Source organism: Manacus candei, unplaced genomic scaffold (assembly GCF_025592945.1).
Source record: "Manacus candei isolate 608988 ecotype Guabito, Panama unplaced genomic scaffold, ASM2559294v1 h1tg000025l, whole genome shotgun sequence".
In the NCBI taxonomy this organism is placed as follows: domain Eukaryota; kingdom Metazoa; phylum Chordata; class Aves; order Passeriformes; family Pipridae; genus Manacus; species Manacus candei.
Window position 1 is genome coordinate 10697252 of NW_026138073.1, and position 25572 is coordinate 10722823.

General features: G+C 49.8%; 1 protein-coding gene across 3 annotated transcripts in view; it reads right to left on the bottom strand.

Moving 5' to 3' along the window:
* CHST13 (carbohydrate sulfotransferase 13) overlaps positions 1 to 25212 on the bottom strand; it is a 32614-nt gene extending 7402 nt beyond the window's left edge. Inside the window, exon 1 of one of the 3 annotated variants that reach the window (XM_051788926.1) lies at positions 25192 to 25212. Coding sequence is in view for 1 of the 3 variants with exons in the window: in XM_051788924.1 (XP_051644884.1) it covers positions 23107 to 23203 (97 nt within the window). In the remaining 2 variants the exon portion in view is untranslated. Of the gene's footprint in view, positions 1 to 13233; positions 13255 to 23106; positions 23257 to 25191 lie in introns of those variants that run through there. The other 2 variants (XM_051788924.1, XM_051788925.1) reach the window with 2 other exon arrangements.
* Positions 25213 to 25572: the final 360 nt, after the last annotated feature.

Here is a 25572-nt window from a genome sequence, read left to right on the forward strand (position 1 = left end):
CCTGGAGTGCTGAGCTGGCAGGGGGAAGACGCCGGTACTCCACACTCCTGACGTGCACATCCTGACGTGCACTCCAAAGCGATGACACCATCCCTGCCAGGGCACTGCCAAACCCTTCAGAGCGTCTGGCCCAGTGGCAGGATTTTACAAGGCTCCACTGCAGAAAGTCTCCCCCTCAGAAACTGTCTGCTCTCACTACACACAGCGTCCCAAGGAGAAAAGCAAACGGGATCCTGGCTGGGCCACAATGATGACTTTTGAAGCCAATGTTAAGCCCCACGGCATATGGGGAGATGCAGCTGCAGCCCAGCACAGCTCCATGAGGCACCAGTGCATGGGAGGGCAGCAGCTGGTATGCATGTGTGTCCCATGGGACCAGAGTGTCCATTCTCTGCAGGACTGGATCAGAGTGGCTGCAGCGTGTGAGCGAACACAGAGAAGCCCAGGCTGCCTGTGCCCAAAGCATCCCAAAAACACGTGGGATGACCTGGCAGAGCTACACTGGCCATCACAGTGGTAAGCAGGCCAGGGCTGCTGCGATCCTCTTGAGCCAGTAGCAGGCTGTAGATGGTGATTTAGCAGAGTCCAGCCCCACTAAGATCAAGCTTTGTCATCTAACACAGATCTGCCCCATGACCCCAAGATGTGGTCATCTCTTATTCACCATCTTTCAGCCCTGACCCTGTAACATCACTGCTCATGCACTCCTCTGCCAGTCCTCCCCCATCACCAGACCCTGGGTCCTCATCATGCAGCTCTACGAACACAGCTCAGGCCCAAGCTGAACACAAACCCCCACTTCCTCAGCTGCCTCATCCCAACCACCTTATCACTCAAAATCCCACAGCTTGTTCCCATTCTGGGCTTTCTCCCTATTTTGGGACTCTAGTTTTGGAAGGCCAAGGAATACTGAAATAAATGACAGTGTTGAGGAGGGAGTATCATCCGAGTAAATCAATGGTTTGTGCTGCATTTTGGCACCATGGCCCTGAGTACAGCAGGATATTCCATCATGGAGGAGCTGCCAAGATCTTCACATCCTGGCTTTTCTCCTGACTTTACAGCTTGTTACTGAGGTTCCCAGACTCCACCACATGCAGTGGTAATGCTTGGAAATTTAGCATTGCCACAATTGCATCTGAAAGCAGCGACGTTGCTTAGCCAAGGCATATCAACATTCTCAAGGGGAAAAAATATCAACCCTTGGCAGCTGCTGGATCACTATTTGGGTAAGAAGTATCAAAACAGTGTATATCTGTGATGCAAATCCAAAATGTTTTTCACTGAGATGGGCAGAAGGAAGTATCACATTTGTCCTTTGCATCTCCACCGTGTGAGACAAGGGAATAGCAGTGATGCAGAGCAAGAGAGCAGAACTCCCATGCTAAGAGACCCTGACCAGAAATCACTGAACGAGATGAGCCTGAAAGGGAGCTCAGGCACATTTTTGAGTCTCCTGTGCAATACATGCTTTCAGACTTTCCCTTGGAGCTCAAAAAGGCATCACGCGCCCTCCTTCCTTTCCCCCTGCAGCCCAGACTTTAGTGCTGTGCCATCACAACTGAAGTTATTATCTTGCAGCGTGACATCAATGCAGCAGCAGGATCTGAGGTTTCAATGACTTGCCAGCTCTCACTGGAAAAGGGAACAGATTCTAAAGCTGTGACTATTTAGGTGTACTAGCTGATTACAAAGACAGCCAGACATGTGTGAGGTGAGGGAAAGACTGGATCATGCCCATTCCAGACCTCTGGAAGCACCAGTGAAAGAATCTGCTGTTTTGGTTGCAGAGACCCTTAAGAAAGGAGGGAGGTTCTTTCTCTGCAACCACAACAGCAAATCCAGTGCCTGAGTTGAAAAGTTTGGCCAGGAGACAGGATTCAGGCAGCGACGAGCCTGCTAGGCTGACATCAGCATTACTCAGGCTTTAGAAAACAGTCTGAAGGAAAGAAAACAAATAGAAGATGTGGGTGCAACTGAAAAATAAATAAACGTGGCACTTGCCAAGCACAGCTCATACCCAGGCAACCTCGCCTGTGAATAAATTAAGCCACTTCTGTAGATCAAGCTCATGTGTCAGATCTTCACCCAGATAAACACAGTACATGAGATAAGACACACCACAGGAAACAAGTACTTCAGTGGAAGATGAAGTTTAAAAGGAGAACTGTAAAGGACAGGAGCAACTAGAAAGCAGGTGGCACTTAAATGAGAAATACTGGACAGAGGGCAGATTTCTAGTAAAATATCTCCCAGATCAGCTTTGGGATTAATACTTTGGGAAGGACTTGACATAAAAATAGAAAGATACTGATGACAGACAAAGCATAGAGAAAGGTTGCCATGGCAGGGAGAGACTGAAACACCAACAGGGAAAGTTCGTCCTGGACCAGGGGAGTGGAAATTTAACAGGATTTAATTTCACAATGTTGGAATTCAGCTGTGTCTTCTACTTTGCTGCTGGAAGTGGCAGGAGGTCCTAGATGCATTAGTTCTGGGCTATCAGCTGCCAGTGTGACAGTCATAAAAAAAAGGCAAATGAAGTCCTGAAACATATCAGGTGAGGTATTTGCCACAGCAGCAAAAAAAGCATGAATACTATTATCCATAGCATTGGTGACCCTCACCTGCTGTGCACTGCCAGCTCTGCTCTCCTGGGACAAAGGTAGATCCAAAGCTGCTGAAAAGGTGCCAGGTGATCCCAGGACTTGCTGCCCCACAGGAGGCTGCAAGGGCTGGATGTGTGTATGAGCTGAGCTGGGACGTGATTATACCCTGGGAACAGGCCAGCAGAGAGTAATGGGAGGTGTTTCACATGCAGGACATCTTCATGCCCACTTATGCAAGTGCCAGATAGGAATAGGTTTGGAAAATTCAGATCAGAGGGACCCAGTGGCTGAGACAAAACAAGGAGGCATCTCAATTCATTTTGGGCTGGAGGATGAAGATTTCAGGCATTTTCCAGGCTGGACCCCAGGGCCATGAGGAGCCAAAAACTCCACTTGTGGTCTCCAATACAAAACACTGGAGAGGGTTAAAACCTGGAGGAGATTCAGTGGTGTCCAGCCAAGGGAAGTGAAGAGACAGCACATGTGCTTACACATGAGCAGGCACCCCAGAGGCCCTGAGGAGCTAATCCTGACCCCACTGCTGCCTCCCGCTGCTGTCTCACAGCCCCAGCTTCACTTCCTGTTGTGTCTGTGCAAAATCTAAAAAAACAGAAAAAATAATTGTGGTGCCTGAAATGATCAGTGTTAATTACAGACTGCCACTGCCAACGGGTGAGTGGGATAGGTGCCTCTTTGTTCTGTAGGAAGACTCAGTTCTCAGGACAGACCCTCTTGGAAGGGGATGTTCTCTCTCAGATCAAAAAAACGCTCCAAACTCAGAGGAGGTGCTATTATTGATGAATTCTGAATGGAACATAGGAAAAGATATTGGTGATAGGAACTGTCTGCCTAGAACACATGGCATGTGTGCAGCTGAACTGCATTCATGGGAGAAGGAAGAGTTTACAGTGGGAAACAAATTACTATATTACCCCTTTCTATCAGAAGGGGAAACAACACCCAGAGGTCTATGAAGTAAAGGATTTAGCACTTGCATTAAGTCAGTCACTAGAAGAGCCAGAAATTAGGACCTGAATCTCTTTGTGGGCACAGCAATGAGCTTCTCCAGACCTTGCTGACTCCTCTCCAGCACCCGTCTCAGGCGATGAGTGAGTGCTTCAGCCACAGCAGTGATGGCTCACTCATCCCTGACTGCAGAAACTCAGTTTTGCTTCATGAAGAGTCTCCTCACTATTAAAATAATGCACCCAAGAGACACAGAGAAGGATCCTGCCATCTAATTTATGAGAGGATATTGTGACTGTTAGTCGAAGCCAAACCCAAGCTGCAGCCACTGGCTGCTGAATCTGTCCAATTTTCGATTTTAACATCCAAGTTGAACAAAAAAAAAAAAAAAGAGAAGGAAAAAGAAAATAGAGCTTGGCAGCAGCAGTGATAGATCCAGACAGTTCCTTCAGTCTGAGCTCAGTTTTCCCTCCTGCTTTGATAGCAAAGCCTGGGACATGCAGTTGGACACAACAACTGGATGAGGATGGTCCAGGGCACAGCAGCCAAGAAATCCCACATGGAACCACAGTCCTGGGCCGTGGCCAATGGTCCACGTGAAAAGTCCTGCTTGGAAAGAATCAGAGCTATTGGGTCAAACAGCGCCATCTCAAGAAAGCAGTCTAATTCTAGGAAGGTCTGGTTTTTATGCTTGGGCTCCTAATGGTGGAGAACATATTTCCTTAATTTCTACCTAAGCACAAGGTCTGATTGTTGTTTGTTGGTTTTGTTGTTGTTTTTTTTAAAGATAGCTACTTTTTAAAACAAGGGTGATGTGGGAATCCAAACACCAAGAATTCCATAGAGAACTCCAGATACACTGGCTTAATGCTGGGGAAAGCAGTGACCTCTCTTTGTGTAAAAGATGAACAAATAAGTGACTATTTGGTTTCTCACATGCTACACTTGGCTGTGAAGAACTGTGGTAATTTTGTCATTCACAGAGCTAAGGGAGAACCTCCAAGAATTAAAACCAAAGCTCATTCCTATTTTAATTCTTACTCAGAGGTTTCGATTTGGAAATGGAAATTTTTGGCTCCAAAATCAAATCAAATTTTTGGCTTCAAAGAGGCAATCAAGTACCCTTAGATTCTCGTGACTGCTGATTCTTACTGCATTTAGAAAGTCAAGGATATAGACAAAAGAGGCTGAATTAAAATGCTTAAGAAAGGAAAAGAAATCTAACAGAGCCACATGATTGATTTGCTTAAATGCATCCTTCGGCTTTGTGAATTCAGACAAAAACACCTCCACCAGAGAGCTGCAAGTGTAAGGAGGTGTAAGTGCAAAGGCTCATCCAGATATTTGCACCCAGAATGCTCAGAGGTAGTGGGCAGCATCCATGCCCCATTCTGGCAGGCAAATTGGCAGCAGAGCACAAACACAAGTAAGAATTTTGGGGAGAGAGAACATGTTATGGGGAACAGCAATATTCAGAGAAGCACAAGCAATGGCAAGAAGGAACCAGTCCTGTGGAGAACAACCAGAAGAGATGTTTTCTGGTCTTTTCCTCCTGCCTCTCCCAAGCAAAGTACTGCTCCCCAAGAAGAGGAAAGCTCAGATATCAACCTGTGACAGCTCCCACCTTGCACAGCTTCCACATGGCAGTGAACAGATCCCTTTGGAGCAATCGCTGTGCTTGACCTCTTTTGTTCATCCTGGGGCTGTGCCAGCAAGTGGTGAGCAGGAGGAGTGATGGAGGGGAGCTGGCATCAAATCACAAACTACGTAATTCTAACATTTACAATACAAACACGCATTTCTTGTTCCAGACCAACATTCTCTGCAACTCAGGAAATGCCCCTGTGGCCCTTCCCACCTTTGCTCCTCTTGTCATGGTGTTTTTCTCTCCAGTTATGGCTTGTTCAGTGTGTTCTGCCTCATGACAATGTCCTATTGCAGAAGCTCAGCACAAGCACAACACACCTGTTCCCATCAGCAAGTGAGCAGTGAGTGGCTCTCCTGTGCAGGTTATGTGGACACAGGTAACAGGCTGCCACCTAACACAGCCCTGTGTGGTGTGGTGTGGTCACAGGCAGACCCACCGCTGGCTGCCTCCAGTATTTTCCTGGCCGATGAACAAGCCAGCAATGTATAATCCAGGCTATTCCTGACAGCCCGCCCTCGGCTCTGCAGGCCAAGCCTCAGTGAGGGCTGGCTGCTCTGCATGACTCTCTGCTGAGGTAGAGGCGGCACAGAGTCTGTTGGAGATGTCTGTCTCGGCTCACTTGTTAGGGAAAGGGAATAATTCTCCATTCTCCCTCAAACCTTTCCCCTGCCAGCTCCTCCTGTTGCCTTACAGCAGACTGACAACCTGGAGCATCCTGGGGAGCAGCAGGGACCTTCGCCTCACTTGCTCCAGAATGTTTTCAGACATTAGAGCAGAGCAAGGGGCAGGACACCGCTGAGCTGACTAGCTATGAATAGCTGAAAGAACTGCACAGGAGCCCATGGATTCACACCAGGACCAGTTAAGGCCCTGATCCTGTACAACTCTCCCTGGAGGAACGGGCAGTGGGAGCTCCAGGACCTACAAGGGGAACCCAAGGTCTGTAGCTGGTTATACCCCTGCAAGTGTCCTGGAGCGGGTCCTTCCCAGACAACCTGGCCAGGGTAATGTAGCTTATCAGAAGGGTAGGACTGTCACATTTGGGATTCTGCTTCCTTGAGCAGATCAGCAGGTAGACACATCCCTGTGCCCTGCAAAACTACCCATCACATGATTTAGTGGCATTCCTCCATGTCACCAGCTGAGCCACAACCCTCAGGCACTGGCATGGCACCAGGAAGCTCAGCTGTCCCTCTAAAATCACTAGATAAGTGTCTTTCACCAACACTGCCTCCAAACTCTCAGGATAAGAAACTGCCTCAGGTAGGTCGTGTTTGGGTCATACAACTGTATTTTCAAGCATAGCCACCACCTCGATGTTGTCGGCCTGATTATAACCCATGGCAAAGTCCCATCTCCAGCCAGATGTCACCTCTCACAAGGACAGCCCCTAGAAGCACAAACAACCAAAATATGTCTGTTCTCACAGGGTTGGGGAGCAAAACATACATATAAGCCTGAAGCTCATCTGCTTGTCCCTCAGAGGGCTTAATGAAGGGTATTTAATTTTTCTTACCACTACAAGACTGCTGCTACGAGTTTGTATAAGGCACTTCCCAAATGGCACCCACATGACAGAGTGGGCTGGAAAACACAGATCTGATCACTTTGGGGCTGAGCAACAGATCACTGGATGTTTTGGTTCAGGTGGTCCAGCACACCCTTGTTTAAAGGCCCTGCTGAATCAGCCAAATGGAGGATTGTGCCCAGAGAGACCCTGGTACCATCAGCCCAGCCTGAGGGGACTGCTCCCCATGGGAAGGCAGAAGGCCCCCTTTGGTGATTCACATGGTCCTGACTTAACATGTTTCATTCAGCAGAAACTAAACTGAGCGACTTGAACTTGGCTGGATCAGACAGAATCGAGTCCCAGCAGCATGGGGATGCTTGAAAGCTTAGCTCAGGCTTTTTTTCCAGCGCTGCACATTTTCTCCCATCCAGCCCTAGACCTTTTGAAACAGCCAAATCAAGTAATTAACCCCTTCGTTCCCTGCCTCCCCTCACCTCCCAGCACTTAGAAACTGTGGAGAACTAAACAGAGATGTGCTGGGAGGAGGTTACCCACAAAGCTAAGGGAAAAACCACAAGCAAAGCAGCTCGGGGCAAACCTGAGTGGGGCAAGACAGGACGTGCACATGAGGAGGTTTACACAGAGAACCAGCCCACGTACAACAGGCACAATGAGCTGCAGCAGGGAAAGACAAATCATCTCTCCCATCAGCTTGGATGGGTGAACCTGCACATGTTTGCATATGGGAGAAGGTGGTTTTGCAGCACCACAGGCACTTGGGGTCACTTAGAAGTGATGTTTTAGCCACCATAATAAAGTACCATCTCAGAGTAAGGTGAGGGAGGGGTGCAGAAGAGGGATGAAGGCTGCACAATGGTCCATCATCTTCCTCTTCTCCAGTACCTGGCTAAAACATATCTCATTGCTGGGGAGCCAATGGAGGGGTCCTACCAGCCTCTATCATGCAGACCTTCCTTCCCTGAAAATCTCTCCCTTTTCCCCAAATGACTCCTGTTTTTCTGGGAAGCTACTTAAGGCAAACTCCAAGCAGCCACAGATGGCTCCAGAAGGGTGACAGGGCACCCCACCCCCTGAACCTATTTTCACCCCATGTCTCTGCTGACAAAGCACCCCCAATAACTCCTTCCCAGCCATGTTCCTCAGAAGAGGCTCCATGGGCAGTGAGGTGACACAGCTCACTTCCGAGGAGGCACAGCTGTACAAACCTCTTAGCCAAGAAGCAAAGGGGGATTTTCCAAACTCTTTCCATCAAATGTATATGCTAAATAGCTACTATCCCCTGGGACAAACCCTTCTGCAGCATTTTCTGCCCCAAGCCACACAGTTCCTACACACACAGAGATGTGGAAGTATTTGGGATCCCCAGAGCTCACCATTACAAGATGTGCATGGGCAAGATGTCCAAGATTACTTCTTCTGGGAAGCAGGTGAAAGGAGGTGTCATGTCCTAAAAATAATACCTTTGTTTTCAGCAATCACCCCCTTGCAGCTTCTTCAGAGTCCCAGGGCTGTGTGGCACAACTGGGCAGTAACGGCAGCCAGGCTCCCTGGCACTGATGACATTCTTCCTCTAGCCAAGAAACACACTCCAAAAGGGGACAATGAGTCACTGTTTTACATGGGATAACTCGACAGACTGCACTGCCTTTACAGGAAAAGTCATTCACTCCTCCAGGGATGTGCCCTGCTGGCTGGAAGGCAGCAGTCCATGGGCAAGAGAGGCACAAGGGGAGCGCTGCCTCCAGGAAATGTCAATGCAGGGTGTGGATGAAGGTCCTAAGCTATTCTCTATGGAAAGTCATGGATGGGAAGAGCCACGCAGAGGGGTGAGTACATGTCCTGCTCTAGTTCCAGCCAGACAGGGAACAGTCAGGGCTGCCAGAAGCAGCAGTGGCTGTGGTGAATGTCTGGGGGTGTAAACACATGGCCCCAGGCAACTGAAGCAGGACCAAAAATCAGAGCATTCCTGCCTCCACCTGTGCATAAGATCCCTGACATCTGTGCACAGTAATCCACTGCCTGCATCCCTGTACCTGGGGCTCATGGGGCTGGAGTGCCTCTGGCATGCTGCATAGGGGGATGGAGAAGCAGCAGAGCTGTATCACTGCTCTGCCTGATATTGGGGCACTTATCCCACTCACACAGTGCAAATTACTTGCAGCACAGAGCCCTCACACAGAAATCTGAGGGTAGACAGGTGTATGGAGAGCCCAGGAGCCCCGGGCATATTAAATGCTCTCACACGGTTTCCAGCCCAAAAAAGGCAGATGGATGTTCCCTGCTTCCTTGATGTGGGGTTGCAGCGTCCCTTGTTCACGACTGTCACCTACCCATAACCATTTCTATGCTCAATGGCTCACCAGATGCAATAAAACTGCAGATGGTAGACATGAGGCACTGGCCTCCAGCATAAAGTGCCACTGGCACCAAGTGCCACCAGACTTCAGGTTTCTCCATCTGGATCCAGCTCAACATAACCACATTGACTTTCATTGGAAAATGCCTCAGCCCAGCCTCTCAAGTGCTGTGGCAACCTTTGTAGGGCAGGCAATGCCCGTGTGCCAAGAACAGCGACAGACGCCTCCTGACCAGCTGGTGTGACAGGCAGTAGCCTCACAGCTGACCTGACCTCTTTCCCAGACACAGTCTGGCACTGTCCTCCTTGTCACCAACTTTTCAGTATCTTCTCTTTTAGCTTGAGCATGTTCTGACCAAGATCCTTGCCAAGAATCACATCCGAAGTGAGCCTTGTGACAGGTTACACATGAGGCTGGCATTGCCACTACTACAGAAACATGACAATTGGACCTATTTCACATCACCACTCCCTCCTCCCCTGAAAGGATCCAGAAAACATTTCTCCAAGGGGCAACTTCTCCATTCTCACCCCTCAGGGTGTGCCGTGCCTTTGGCACAGTTCATGGTTGGAAACAGGACGCTGGGTGAGATCAATCCCTGCTGCACCACAGCCTGCGTGTCCTATTCAGCACCACGTGGGATGTGGGATGGGAGAGAGGCAGCAGTCCAATGTTCAGAGCTCTTTGGATATTTCTCCAAACCACTGAAAAAGAGGGATCTCTGCTGAAAGTGCTCAAAAGAAACATAGCACGCATTGCTGACAATATAAGCTCCACTGTGCACTTCTATTAATGCTCTTACAGGTTTAGCAGGAACTGGAAGGCATGGAGCTGACTTTTCACCATCTGAGGTGTGCAAACACTCCCAGATGAGCAAAACCAGTGTGACCCTGCATCCCCCACCAGTGCCCTTCAGAGGGGCACTTCCCAGCAGGCTGCTGGAGCACTTGCCTGGCAAAAGAGACAATGGAGTCATTCGTGTGTGCTTTGCTCCACGTGCCTGGCCAACAAACCCATCCCACAGAGCTTCATATTTGCAGTGCACACTCAGCATTCTGCAGTTAACAGGGGCTGAGAGACAATTCAGAGCTGATGATTTGCAGCCAACTCTGTTTCCATGTGCTGTACACCACGGCTCAGACAGCAGTCACAGAGGTGGCTGGGAGGTTTGAGGGGGTGTCATCAGATGGATGTTTTTTTAAGCTGCTACAGAAAGAACATTAAACTCCTGACATGAGATGGGGTCTGAACATCCTGCACAAGTTTAGATTTCTACTGCATGTCACACACACTGGGCAGGAAAATAATTATCTTTCTAACTTTATTTTTTTGCCTTTTTTTTTTTCCCCTTAACATGAGGCTGCTCAGCCTTTAACTGCCTGGAAGAGATTTCTGAAACCTGAAATCCCTGGTCTGTCCATGCTTCAGCCAGATGACTACTGTTTAGGGAGTGCTGGCTGTATGCAAGCCAATGCAGGGACTGGCAGCCGCTGGTTCAAGAAGTGACTGTGATTCAGAGATCTGGCTTCTGGACATGATTTAAAATCACTTGAGCATTACTCTTGATGTTCAAGATCCTGGGAGGTTTACTTAGGAAGAAGTTATTGCCATTTCCATTAGGAAGATATTAAAATTACATAAGGAAACTCCTTGTTTTCTATAAAGCCTCAGTAAAGCTCTTTCCTCTCTTGACTCCCACTTTCTCACACAGCTTACTTTGCCTTTACATTTCTAAAGATAATTTTTCTTCATTTTTCGTCAGTGATACCTCTTGGACCATCACAGTGTCACCAGCCATACCCAGGCACAGGGGCTGGCACAGCTGGCCCTTGGCTCTGTGGCTCCCTCCTCCACAGAGGTGGGGATGGCTCAGGCTCTGTTTTCCAAGGAAGGTCTTCTTATTCCCATTTAGTCAACTTGAGTCAAGGATCAGCCAGGGAAACTCTAATCAAGTGATGGAAAATGGTGACAGTTCTAGGATTAGCTCGCAATAAATCATGCAGAAAGGGAAAGAAAGAATCCAGCTGCTTCCAGGAAGCTGCCAAATACCCCAGTATCATCTGTGGGGATCATATTAGGAACAGAGCCAACAGCAGCTGGTCTGGACACTCCATCCCATTCAGTGGTTCTTCCTAAACCCTCACGTCTTCTCGGCAGCAGGAGGCTCTAGTCACCTGCTATCAGCCTGAGGCAGATGCCAGGAAGGTTTAATAAAAGGATCACAGGCATTAGAGGTGGAGGGATGTATTTTGCTGGGGCAATGTCCCTAGCTCTCTGCTGTCACAGGACTGCAATTAAGATCTTTATAGGAAACCAAAAATTAATAATATCTAGCAAGAATATGGCCCCTGTGAGCAAATAAAGTACCTGTGCATAAGTACTATACAATCTTCTGTTTCCAAATGGTTAAATCCTCATATAAGCCAAGCTAGAAGCTTTCCAAGAGCAATTTCTCTTCCCCATTATGCCTGTCGCTCTCCTGGCCCCAGTTGGCTGCTTGCATTTATAATGCAAGCCTGGGCTGCCAGCAGTTCCATTCCTTGTCAATAAACTCCTCCTCTGCAGCCTGCTACCCACAGGAACTGCAGAAGAAGGGCTTGCACTGGCAGTGCCAAGGCAGGGGTCCTTGCCGGGGTGCACAGGGGCTGATTTTCCATGGGCAAGGCTGCACCAGAGACCCACCTCTCCCTGCACACACACACGAGGTGGTTGTGTCCATACCCCCTCAGGCTCTCATCACTGGGCAGGCTCAGGCAATCCACAGCTGCTCACACAGCACCATGGACCTACCAAGCCAAGAGACCATCTGCACCAGCCTGCTGCCTTCTGCTCGGCTGCTGAGGCCACGGCAGGCCAGGGTGCAGGGGACCAGGCTGGACTTGCTTAAAACCTGCCCGCAGGGTCTGGTCTGGGCAGATGCTGTTTGTGCCCTCTGCACACAGGCTACCTGCACACATACAACAAAGAGAAGCCTTGCTGAGTAGGTTTCAAGCCATCTTGTCAGCTCTGTGCATCTGGGATTGATGAAAGCCTCAACAAGCAGATCTTGGAAAAAATGCACACTCAGCAAACTCTTCCCAACACAGCACCTTGCACACAGCCATCCCTCCCTGGCTTTGCTTCATGGTTCTCACCTCTCTGCTCCGTGCAGAGGCAGTTGAGGGTCTATGTCCTGCCTTTCTAAATGAAGCAGGTGAGGCTCATTGTCACAAGATACAGAGCAAGAGGCTTTACAATGTGTCGAAGAGATGCATGAGCTTGCAGAGGAGGACAGCAGCTAATTACAGCCCAATGGAGATTAGGGAGAACCACCTCCAGCACATGAAGTCCCAACACACAGCCCCTTGTGCCTACTTCTGCTGCATTTAGCCATTGCCTGAGGCCACCAAAGAGTCCTTCTCCCCAGCCAGCATGTTCAACAGAGGTGACAAACATCTCCAGTGTCATCAAAGCAGTGAGACACAACAGATTCAACACCACTGGCAGCAGCTCATCAGAGTGGCTGCTGGATTTAATTCCCTCTTGCCAGTCCAGCCTTGAGGGCGGCTGTTAACAGCAGGTGCTCTGAAGACATCTTTCCTTTTTACAGGGAACGAGCAAGCTCTGATGGAGACCTCAGGAAGAAGAGAACCATGAGGCTTGCAGCCACACCACCCAGCAGCATTGGTAGGTGCAAAACTCCATGAGTGTCAAGTCAGCCTTGTTTCAGCCTCACAGTGCCTGTGTCTGCTGATCCCATCAAGCTACAGGGAAATCAATCTCCCCGATACTGCCAGAAGTAAACTTGGAAAAGACCCAGCTGTGAATATGCTACCCCTGCACCCTTGCCAAAAGGAAGGGCCTGGCTCTGTGCAGGGCTGAACTTGCTGCCTCTTCCTGCCATGGGGAAATCTGGCTGTGCAGAGATGCTCCCTGTGGCCAGACAAGGTAGGCAGAGCCACACACTTGTACAAATGGGGATGGGGAGTTGCTGAGAAGCTTCTAACTTCCAGTTAATTGCTGATTTCCCAGGTCCCTGCCTTGAGGAAAGCCCTCTGGAACAGGGCAGCCAGCCCCAGAGACACCCACGCCCAGTGGCTCCAAACAAACATCACCTTTGAACATCATGTCAATATTACCCACCTTCCTGCAAGGTCAGTGAAGCAACATCTGGCCAGAGAGCAGGCTTGGATCGGGTTCTACATCAACAGTGAGGCTGCAAATTCACAGGGAGAGAGAGCACTTCAAGGGACGCCTCAAACCTGCTGCTGCTGCTCCCTCCCTGGAAGAGCTGGGAAAGCAGCCAGGAGATGGAGGGCTATAAATCAAGTGGCATTTACATGGAGAAGGAAAAGCTGTGAGCACTGTTGTGACAGGAGGCCAGGACTCATGGCCTTGGTGTCCCTCCATACGACAGGTGACAAAGCTGATGGGAAGGGACCCATGGGCCATGACATGCCCTGTGCACTGATGTGAATATCCAAAACATTCAATGGCACATCTCCACACACAAGTACCATGGGTAGAGATGCCAGCACCTGCCCATCTGCCATACCCAGGCTAGAGGCATGCTGATCTGTCACTCAAGCCACTGCAGAGACAGCAACACCTTCAGAGGCTCTTCTGGGGAGAAAGCAGCTTCAAGTCCCATTGGATAATGCTCTGAGGGAGTCTATGAAAATTAGGTCCAATTATGAAAAAGCTGGATCTCACCAGAATCAGGTATTTCTTCACCACAGCAGGTCTCGGCACCTGTGCTCAGCACAGTTTGTGTACAGGGCCACATAACAGACTCATCTGAGCACGACACCAGGCACAGATCTGGGGCAGTGTGGTTTGCAGCATCTCCCAGCTGCAGAAACAGCTTCACAATGTGACACATCGTCAGGCAGAGCAGGGAACACTGAATGCCTTTGTCATGCACTGCCCCAGTGTATCACGGATCATTGATAAGGTGGAGGGAGAGCCGGACATGCTCACAGAAAGGGAGGCAAACAGCCAGGCTGGGCTGTCTACAGGGCTGGGAATGGCTGGTGCTTGGAGAGCTCAGCTGCAGGTGAGGAAGCTCTCGCTGCTGTGCAGGGAAGGACCTGAGAAAGCAGGGGACAGCACATGCAACTGGGACAGAAAAAGTCGCACCCTCAAAACCAGGGTCTCGACCATTTTCAATGCAGAATGGTGATTACCATCTTGACACAGAGCTGCCAAAGGATGTGGGTTATGTGGTCAGGCCTTCCTGCATCGGTAGACAGTGATAAGACACCTCAGCTGCAGATGTAGCTGCCAAACCTGAGGGTGACAGAGCTGCTGCAGTCCTAACTAGCGAGGAGAAACCCTGCTTTCTTCTCCCAGGAAAGACCAACTCCCAGCTCTTCCCAGCCAAATTCCCATCAGTCTGCCTGCCCATAAATTTACAACTGTTTATCTAATCAAAGCTCATCCAGATATTAAGAGCTCAGGGGCACTATAGGGAAAACAGGAGGAGGCAGGGCAGCCAGCCTGTTTCTCCAACAGGCTGCAGGAATTCACCATTGGCTGATTCAAGGCTGGGCAACTCCGTGCCCTGAAGCTAAACATGTTCAGTGCCATCTCAGCAAGCTGAAGGGAATAGATTGGTGCAAGGATCTCTAAGGAAAGGATCACCAGACCTAGAAACAAAATTCAGGCAGATCTTTGCCTCTGAGACTTCAAATGTGGGAGCAGGAAAAGGTTACAAGGCAGGGACCTTCAGAAAGCAAATTGACCCCAGGCATCTCAGTAAGGGCTGCTGCAAAGGGTCTGGGAGAAGATGAAACCTGCTCAATACCATTCAAAAGAAATGCTAGTGGAGAACTCAGCTTCCTTCCCACTTCCCCTCTCCCTGTCCACCAGCAGACAGCATAAAGATGTTCCCACATCCACAGGTCCTGCCAGGCTGGCAGGTCAGCAGGACAGCACCAGCTCTTGCTCTTCACCAGCTTTTCATACTAGAAGTCCATACTTTGGGCAGCTGCCCAGGTCAAGTCACAGCAATGCCTGGGGCTGATGCTGAGACCAATTTGCCAACTGCAGGGGAGTGTGTATGCACGGGGCAGGGCATGTGTTTGCTTTTTGCAATCACTGTCCAGTCTGTGGGGCTCAGACTGAAAGCACACTCAGGGCACTACTGTACTCTGACAGATTCAGCCCAGTGAGAGGGGAGCAGAGATTTTAGGGCTGTTAAATTGTGTGGTGACAGTTGAGGATGTTAGCCACTGCAGGTTCCTCTGGCTACTGGGTCTCCTTGGCTTGCTCACCTCCTTGCAGAGGAGAATTGGCACTGCTGGAACCAACCGTGCTGCCTCCTACCAAGTCTGTAAATGTCCCATTGCCTGGCTGGTGCTGCTGCAGCCCCCTCTTGCAGACCAGCCAGCACACCACATCTCCTGACAGCATGAGCCTTGCAGTGGCAGGGTTGGGTATTGTTTCTGCACAGGATCCAAGTCATACAGAGCCATTTCTCAAACTGTGTCCTTTGGCTCCCCTTTCCTTCCCTGCTCTCATGCACACTGCATGCACCCTCAGAGCATCATGCTCTCCTTCCAACACAATAAAAGAAGCATCATCTCTGCTCCTCAGCCCATTAAAACTATAAGAGAAACAAAATCAAACCACGTGTCCTAGTGCTACCTCCTACAATGGGTGACCTCCTGTGAAGGACATGGTGGAAGAGTTTATCCAAGCAGTGGCCACACAGGTCCTGGGGATACGGAGCAACTCTTTGCCCATGGAGGGCTTTGACGTAGACTGAAATTTTGGCTTCCCAGTGGAAGCCACAGACGATTGGGAAACAGAGAACAGAGCAAGTGTAGACTGCAGAAGAGACAGTTGGGGGTTGAACCCTATGTATCAGAGCTCTGCAAGTGACTTTACTGGGTAATTTACTGGAATGACATGGAGTGCAGACCTGCAACAGAGAAAAACTGAGATAGCCAGAAGAAAGCAAAACAGCCAGACATGAATCAAGGATCCCAGCATCTGGAGATGAGTATGAGGGATGGGGGACAACCCCATAGAGCAGCAGTATGTGTAAGGTGCATTTAGCAATACCTCCCACCATCCAGCCCTACTGGAAGGATTTTACTGCCAAGGGGGCAGTTGTACCTGAAGAAAGGAAAAATTAAAAGATCCATGTGAATCAGTGGAGAAACTGCAGAGGGCTTGTGGTTGAATATAGATCTGTCCCACAGCTGCAGATCCAGACAGGAAACAGAGGCAGGGTGTCCCAGTTTACAACACCGCAAGCTCTGCAGGTACAGGTAAATGTATGGGAGAGAACAGACTGGTCTGAACTGAGCAGCATAGGCTGTGAGTATGGGGTTCAACTCTCCACTGACACCAGTCACTCCCATCCAAGAATAATTTCACTGAGGGAAAAAAGTACCCCCAGCTCTTACGGTAGCTCCATTTGCCCCTGTTTTCAGCATCAGTGCAAGCTGTGCCATGCAGGCAAGACCAAGGCATGGCAATGTTAAACCCAGGCCTTTCAGGCCACTGGAGCTACTTGGTGAGATGTTTCCCCCTTCTCAGACTGCAAATAGTCCCTAACTGCTTTTTAACAAGGAAAGTTTTGGGCTTTTGCCCAGCTGCGCCTCAAAGCCTCAATGTGAAACATCCCCTCTTGGCCCCACAGAGGTATTTGGGGAGTTAAGATCTTCTTTGGGTACTCAGCTCCAAGGGGGAGTTCTGGGAATTAAGTACCTAATGCCTTTGTAGTTTCTTGGCTTCTGATACGGAGTCCTGGGAAAGACAGCTGTGTTTGCACTGGAATTAAGATGGAGGGTTTGTCATGCTCTCCATTAAGATGCTTGCAGGAAGCAAGAACCAAGAAAGAAAACCCGGCATGTAATAAACCTCAGCAGCCCCAGGAGTGCCCTGGTCACTGCATGAGCACTCCCAGCCTCAGGCCTGACTGACCATCACCGCCACCAACATAGACAAAAGTCCTACTGTTGATATTTTTGTGGAGTTCTTATTGCAGTATAAATAGTAGTGTTGGAGTTTTGTGAGTGGGGACAAAACACAGGTGCGATGTGCTGCCAGAGAGAAACAGCCAGGCTGGGATGCCAGAGGTCTGTGGGACCAGCAGAGACACGAATCTCTCCTGCAGGGACAGAGTTAACTCCAGGCGTGCTAAGTCCACTCCTTCCCCCTCCAAAACCTCTCTCACGTATCAGAGATTCTCAGGAAACCGTAGAAAGCCAAGAAGGACTAGAGAAAGCATTCCTCATGAAAAGCCTGGCCCTCGGGAGCAGATGGGCTTCATTATTGCCCTGTTCTCAGCATCGGACTGGGCAGATTTTTCTATCATGATGGGTCACAGCTACAGTATTTCATGTCTTCTTCAAACATAGCACATCTGAGGGCTTCTAGCCTGTGTTGCCTGATGTCTTGGCTGACAAACATTGCTGTACTGTGAGCCCTGGATTCTCAAAGGGCAGCAGCTGCATCCTGGGCATCACAGCACTGTGACTGGGAATCTTAGCTGGGCAAAACTACCCCACGACAAAACCAAATAAAATAAAAGAAAAATCCACACCATTTAAGGGTGTCTTAGACTTGTCATCCCTGCCTGTGCTTGCACCCTTAGCCAGGGTGAAGGCAGCGTAGCCTTCCTTATCTGGAAGGCTGAGGACATGTGTCAGCCAGCTGGAAGCATGACCCAGTCTCAGAGAGCGTTTGCTGGCCGAACCTCGCTCACGTCCCAAGGCAGCATCTGAATTTCAGCCTGAAAACACCTTTAAACAATGGGGAGGAACTGAGGACTAAAATAGGCTCTTTCCTGTTCTGAAAAAAACCTCCCTGTTTTTTGCAAGGGTCTGCTAATATTTAAGTGTGTATTTATCTCCATTCAGGCCAGGTCTAGGTGCATTTGTAGGTTCAGGGACTAGGGCTCTGCAGGACCTCAGTCAAATCACTTATCAACTCTATAATCTCTATCAGTCTATAATCTCTACAATAATTTGTATCCCCCTGAAGGGACAAATCTTTAGGCACAAGGATGGAGCTGACTGAGATTTCACAAGAGCAACCACAGATTTGGATGCATAGCTCAGAAAACTTGAAAGACAAGATTTGGAACAATGAGAAGTGAGAGTTTCACCAGGACCTGCTGGTGCTGAGAGATGTTAGACTGGGCAACTGAAATCACTGGAAAATTGGCAGAATGGTGGCAGCAAGTGTCTTCCATTACTCACTTTGGCACATCAGAGGGCTAAGAATGTCACAATGATGAGACAGTTTCCTGAGGCCTGTGACACCTGCTACATGTGTTGGTGTGGCTTCTGGCATTGCTGCTGCTCTTCCTGTAACACCTCAATCCTTCTCTCTTGGGCTGGTGAAGTGGTATCTCCACTCCAGGTGAGGCTGGAGAAGGCTTTGCTCTATCAGTGCCCAGAGGAAGTCAACTGACTGATGCAGGGGCAGATAAGGATGAAGAGAGGGATCTTACTGCTTTCTCACTCTGAAACCTTTCTGGACCAGTATCACAACCTTGGCACTACTACAGCCTGGTATCTCTTGTTGTGAAAGGGTCACACCAAAGGCTGAGTATGTCTCACCTGCAAAGCCCCATGAAGTTCAACAGCTCGTGCTGACAGCAGGTTGTCAAACAACATGGGGACTGCAGAAGCCAACATTAAACGAGTGCTGCTAAAAAGACCTAAGAAACAACAGCTGGATGCTGCAGACGGGCAGAACCTGAGCAAAAATAAAGGAGTACTTTGAGATTGAGGGCTTTTCTTTCTTTCTTATTGGAGAAAACCTTCCAGCTCTCTGGAAGTCAGTACAATTTTCCTACTCATAGTTTCCCCAAAGACCTACCATTGGGGTGGCCCCACAGCAGTGGTCTGCAGAAACCTCAGATGCAGACAAACACAGGGCTTTAGCACCTGCCACTTACCTCCCTCTACCTCCTTCAGCTGTTCCCCCTTCCCTCTACTCCACATCTGTACTAGCAGAGTCATCCCAGCTCCCCCACTGTCTCTAAAATCTGTGTGGTGCCCCTGAGAACAGCAGCAATCAAAACTCTGATGTAGACAGGGATTGGCAGCCTCCAGTATCTCCTTCTGTGCCAGCCTAGATGTGCTGCCTCCAGAGTGAAATGGAACAGCGTTCTGGGAGCCCCATTGCTTATTCTCAGCTCTGTGCAGATAGTGTACAGTGTGCAGAAGTCAGCACAGCTAATGGTGCACTATTCCTGAAGGAAACAGCAGATCAGCTCAGAAGACAGATGACAATCATGCCAACGCAAGGCAGGATCTCCTGAATTGCTGTGGGGTGACACCAAAACAGCCAAGGCCTCCTGATGGCCCTCATCATTCCCTGAATCAAGCTGAGATGTCATGAGGTTTACCGAGGAGCTGAGCATACCTGTCCCTAACACCAGCTCAGATGCAGGAAGGCTGGAGATGCTCCAAGGTGACTGCTCCAGCCAAACCCTGGAACTACACACTGTGGCAGTGTTTGGAAACTCCTGTGGCCTGTGTGCTCTTCAACACCTTCCAGCAATGCAGACATCCTGCCCTTGGCCATGTGTCTGTGAGCCTGGAGTGAGACAGCCAAAGGTCAACAGGACAGACAGGTCACCACCAACTTGAACCGAGCAAGGGACAGTCCACAGGCACAGCTGCACCCCAGGGCCAGGAGAGACCTGGGACTACAGCCCCTGTGCCAGCCCACTGGTGCAGCCACTGGCAAGGAAAGTCAACAAAAAACAATCAGCGCCACAAAGCCAGAGCACACTCAAACACACAAGCCCACACATGGCTGCTCTCCCCGTGGAGCACCGAGACTTGTTCCACCTCTCCTGAGTGCCAGCGAGGTTGGCAAACACACCGAGGCCATTTCTGCCTCCAGGAGGTACAACGGGGAATTCTGCCACTGAACTTCACTGAATTCTGCCACTGACTTCTGCCACAAATTCAGCCCAGCACCAAAATAACCAACAGCAGCATTTAGAAGCAGAGTTATTTCAGCACAGCCTGGCATGTGGGTGTTCCTGAGGCAGAACAAGAAAGTCTTATTTCAGCACAGCCATGGAGCTCAGTGCAAACCACTCCGGTGCACAACTGCCAGGATGGAGTTATAAGTGGGCAATGCAAATGGAAGAGTTAATTCCTGCTCCCCACGCTGAGTGAGCCATTAGCACTACCAAACTTAAAGGTTTCTGGTTACATTATCTTTCTTCCCATATTGTATTCCTTGTCCTGGTCATAGGATGGTTCAGTCTATGTCCTGTTAGCAAGGATTAATTCAGCATATTACATGTAATGGGCTGTGGGTGGCCCAGGAAAGCAACCTGCTCAATCCTGCTAATGATGGAGAAAGGATCTGACTGCTCCTGGGGGAAACTCATAGCATTGTTGCTTTTTTCTAGCATATTTCTTCATTATTATATAGAAACCAAATGACACCAGACAACTAGAACTCCAAATAACCTCAAAGCAACCACCACTTTAAAGATGACACTTTTGTTTGCAAATTGTTTACCTATTATTGTGACTTGTAGCTTCTAAAATTCAAATAATTGGCCTCAGTTTGCTTTCCTTTGGGATAAAAAAAATGAAGCAACCTTTAGCTTGCTTCTTTCCTCTATATGGTAATGACCTTTCCTCTGCTAGTGTGAGTTTTTCACTGAACTGAAGAGGAAAGGAAAAACTGTAAACTGAGAAATAATAAGGGAAAGTAATGGCACAAAAATGGAGGCTGGACCCAGGGAGAAAACTATGTGGCTAGAAAATAAGCAGATTTTAGAGAACGTGAATATCACTTTAACTCACCCCTTTGGTGAACCTTAAGGGGTAAATCTGCAGATAGTGTTCACCACCCTCACAAATGAGCTCCCACTGAGTGACAAACATTACTTGGTTCCAGTAGCTGGGGATCCCTACCCCAGACCTATCACCATCTATAGAAGGTTCAAAAGTCACACTTGCCCCATATGAAGGAACAGATTTGCAGGTAGTTGCAATTCCTAAAGTCTCAGCTGTCCAGCACTTCTCAAGGGAGCGCTCCAGACCCAAAATCCCTCAAACCCCTTGTGAGATGCCATCACCATTACTGTCACCTGGTTTTCTCTGACCTTTCACAGACTTTCCTTTCACAGAATATGCTGAATTGGAAGGGACCCACAAGGATCATCAAGTCCAACCCTTCACCCTGCACAGGACCATCCCCAAGATTCACACCATGTGCCTGAGAGCATCATCCAAACACTACTTGAACTGTCAGGTTTGGTGCTGTGACCACTGCCCTGGGGAGCCTGTTCCAGTGGCCAACCACCCTCTGGGTGAAGAACCTTTTTCTAATATCCAACCTAAGCCTCCCTTGACACAACTTCAGGCCATTCTCTCAGGTCCTGTCACTGGTCACCACAGAGAAGAGATCAGCGTCTGCCCCTCCTCTTCCCCTCACGAGGAAGTTGTAACTGCAGTGAGGTCTCCTCTCAGTCTCCTCACATGGCTTCCCCTCAAGGCCCTTCACCATGTTCATTGCCCTCCTTTGGACACTCTCTAATAGCTTAATATCTTCCTTACATTGTGGTGCACAAAACTGCCACAATGTTCAAGGTGAGGCTGCCCCAGTGCACAGCAGAGCAGGACAATCCCCTCCCTCGCCCGGCTGGTGATGCTTTGCCTGATGCCCCCCAGGACATGTTTGGCCCTCCTGGTTGCCAGGGCACTGCTGACTCACGTTCAACTTGCCTCACGGGAACTCTGTGAAACAGTGTTGAGATCAGGCAAAGGATTAAAATCAACTCAGCACAGAAAGTTCTGCTGACTTAGACCTTCTGCAGAAGTCTCTTTTTGAAAAACAGTCCTGAAAAGAGCCGCATTTTTTCCAGTCAGATGCTAGAAAGAGTATCCAGTGTAAAACACAGTCATCTCTCCATTAGGAGCCTTGAAGATTAAAGCTGATTCAGCGCTGCACTTTTTACTGAGCAGTCCCAATACAAAATTAGGATGCATAAATTATTTCTTTTAAAAAATGTTACTAAGGAATACAATACTGATTGTAGTCTTCCGGGATTTCTGAATTCATTTGACAAACTTCACATGCTCATCTAGAAATAACAAATGCTTGCTGAAACCCAACTCCTTTTCAATCTTACTCAGCCAACAAGTTATGCCTTTTTTATTTTTAGGGAAAAAAACACATTAAAGTGATGAAGTAGCCCCTATAAGAGGAAAATCGCATTTCATTTAGTCCACGCTGATAAAATTCCATTAACGTTTCAGTCAAATCAGTCTTCTGAATTTTAAGATGTAACTTTAAAGGCCCCATTGATGGATTGCTGCTGTACTCAGGAAACATTAGTACATTGTTAAAACGGCAGGAATTACCCAACAACGTCTCTTAGGAAAGAGGAGCTAATTTCCCCAAAAGAGCAGAAATCGGGCAGGGAAATAAATTACCCCTCCAGTACAAAACTGTTTATATTTTAGTTCTGAATTGTTTCCCAGTGTGGAAGAAATTTTTAAGAGCGGACGCGAGAGAAGTCCCTTGAGCCATTCAAACCGATTCCCCAGGAATTTTAGTGACCGCGGGTGTAAGTGGGCACTTTCGGGACAGAGGAGCTCCCCTTTCCCGTCCCAACCCCGGCACAGCCTCGGCAGGGCTACACGAAGCTGAGCAGTTTCATGCCCCGCAGGGGCACCGAACGGGACATCCACCCGAAAGAAGGCGGCTTTAGAAATGACACACGAGTTTCGCTGCGGAACAGCATCGCCGGGACGGCACCGCCGGTCACGCACTACGGGCGAGCGCCGCGGCGAAGTTCAGTGGTCTCAGCCGAGGGATGTGCAACCCCCGGCGAGTTCACCCGAACTTCAACCCGCCGGCGGACCGGCCCGCTCTCGCCGACACCCGAGGGGTTCCAGGAGCAAGGCGCTGCCCGCCGTGCGGGGCTCCCCGGCCCCGCTCCGCCCGCACCCTCCCCTGCCCCCGCCACCGCTCCTGCCGGGAGTCCTGCCGAGAGCGCGGCGCCCCCGGACCCACCTGGGCTCAGGCTGCTCTGGAAGTAGAAGAGGACGACCAGGAACGAGCCGAAGCCGGCGGCCAGCACCAGCCGCAGCACCAAGCTCCGTCGCCGCATCCTCGGCCGCAGCCGGGCGGCGCAGCGCCCGCGGCCAGGGCCCGCCGAGCCCCGCCGAGCCCCGCCGAGCCCCGCCGCCCCGGGCGCCGCTCCCGCCCCGCCCCGCTCCGCGCCCGGGGCCCCGGTACGCTCCCGCCGCCGGCAGGAAGTGACACGGGGCGGCTCAGCCGCGGGAAGGGGAACTTCGCCCCCCGAGTGCCCCGCTGGGCTCGCCCCGTCCAGCCCCGCCGCGGGGGCGGGGGCCGGGGGTGCGGGGCTGGGGGGGGTTTCCTCGCCCGGTGCCGCGTCCGCTCCCTGCCAGCGCTCGGGAGTGCGCACTTCCCTGCCGAGCTCCCGTCACGGCTTTAAAACTCCCCGAGGGGAAGGGAAGAGTCGCTGATGTGCTGGCAGGCTCGGGAGTTTCCTGGTGACTTTTCTCAGCACGGTCAGTGCTTCGTAAGCATGGCAAAGTTTCGTGGCCTTAAAACACACCTCTTCTTCTTCTTCATTTTTAGTATTTTTTTTGGCTACCCTCGGCCCTGCAGAGTTTTACTGAAAGCAATAATGGTTCTGACTAATTCTACCTCAAGCAATAAATTTCTATAGAAGGAGGACAAAATTGTCTACTGCTCTCGGCATGTTTTTGGAAAGCAGAAGCACAAAGTTCTCTTACTGCATCCCCTATCCCCCAGGCTCTGTAATCACAGGCAGAACCAGCCCTGAGCTTATGTTGCCCCAGTTTTGAAATAGCAATGCTCTTCACTCAGCTCTGTAAAACACTCAAGATCTACTCAAAGGCCACCTGCCAAATTAGAGAGCCAGGCTGAGAGCTGGATTCCCACTGACAACACTCATTCCTGCTTCTCTTCAGCCCCCAAACACTTAACTTTAAGAAAAAGAGGACAGCTCAAGGAGGAGCCCCTGGGAATGATAAAGAAAGCCTGGGTGCATGCACATGCTGGGCTTCATTCTGCCCTCATTTAGAGCAGAGTAAACCAGGAGGAGAAATTCATTGCAGTGAAGGAGGCTGAAATGAAGTAAAAACACGCACAGCATCTTGCAGGCCAAGTTGAGCTATGACCATGGAATTACAGAGGTCTTTAAAGTCCCTGTTGGATGGTCTAGAGAGAGGCAATAAAAATGAGACCACAACTGAGACTGTAATATCCCTCCTTGCAAGAGCACACCAGTGTGTGCAGTAACCAAGCTGGAAAGATAACCTCAGCATCAGAGCCTCTGCCTGTTTGATATGTGCAGGGAGGGACTGTGACCTCTGTCACAGGCAAGTGAGACAGATAGTGCTAGGGGAGAGCTGCTGGCTGGGAAGGACTCTGCAGTTGCAGCTTGCTCTCTGTTGCAAGGGGTGCAGTAATTTTGACCCCTTGGTGAGTTGCAAAGATCTGGACTCTGCCTCACCTGTAAAGATGGGCTGAGAAACCCCAGGGCCAAAGAGACTACCTGAATCCAAGTGGGGAGGAGAGCTGGTGAGTGTGAACAAATTTGGTCACTTTACAGGTGTTACCCTCGTAACAGCACTACGAAATGAAAACTCCCTTTATTTTTGTTTCTGAAGAAGCTTCTGGTAACCTCAGAGGGGAATAAAGACTTATGGGTTTTGTCAGTATTAGAAGAGACCAGAGTGGTTCTGTGGGTGTCCTCAAAGCATGTCTGGGGCTGCTGTCCTTGGGGACAGAGTGAGGTTCACAGCCTGAAGGCGTATCCAGCCTGTGCAGTGGGAATTTCCTCCCAGTAGCTTTTCAGGAGGTGGATGTTTTACTCAAGACTGCTGGTGAATTTTTCATTATCTGTATCTCACAGTACTGAAACACCAGGAAACCTAGCCCAAGGCTCTTAGGGGAGCTAATGAAAATAATCATCCCTTTGGCCCTGCCTCCCCGGGTTCACCAGGGGAAATAAAAAACATAGAGTTGACCAACCTTCACCCATAGTTGGAAATTCCCTTTAAAGAAAATACAGTAAAACGTCCCAGTTGAAACTCAGACACTGACCTGTTGAGTCCTGCTGCCTGCTGTCTGTATTTCATCCCCGGGGGCAGGGCCGGGGCCATCTGTGTTCACATCAGATATGCGGGGCTGGTCCTCCAGCAGTCCGAGGTGAACGTGCTGCTCAGGTCCGCAGGGCTAGAAGGGGAAGCTCGCCATGAGGATTTCATGGGATTCCTATGTGGACTCAGCTGCAAATGCACCCTTTTTAGAAGGACAAACACATTTTCCAACAAATCCCTTTTAGAAGGACAAACACATTTGCAAGGGGGAAGAGGTGCCTTATGGTAAGGACTGACTGGTGGCAATGGCACCAGCTGCTGGGGGGTCAGGCCTTTGTTGTTGCCTATTTCTACGTGTCTGATAAAGCTCCCTGGTCACACATGC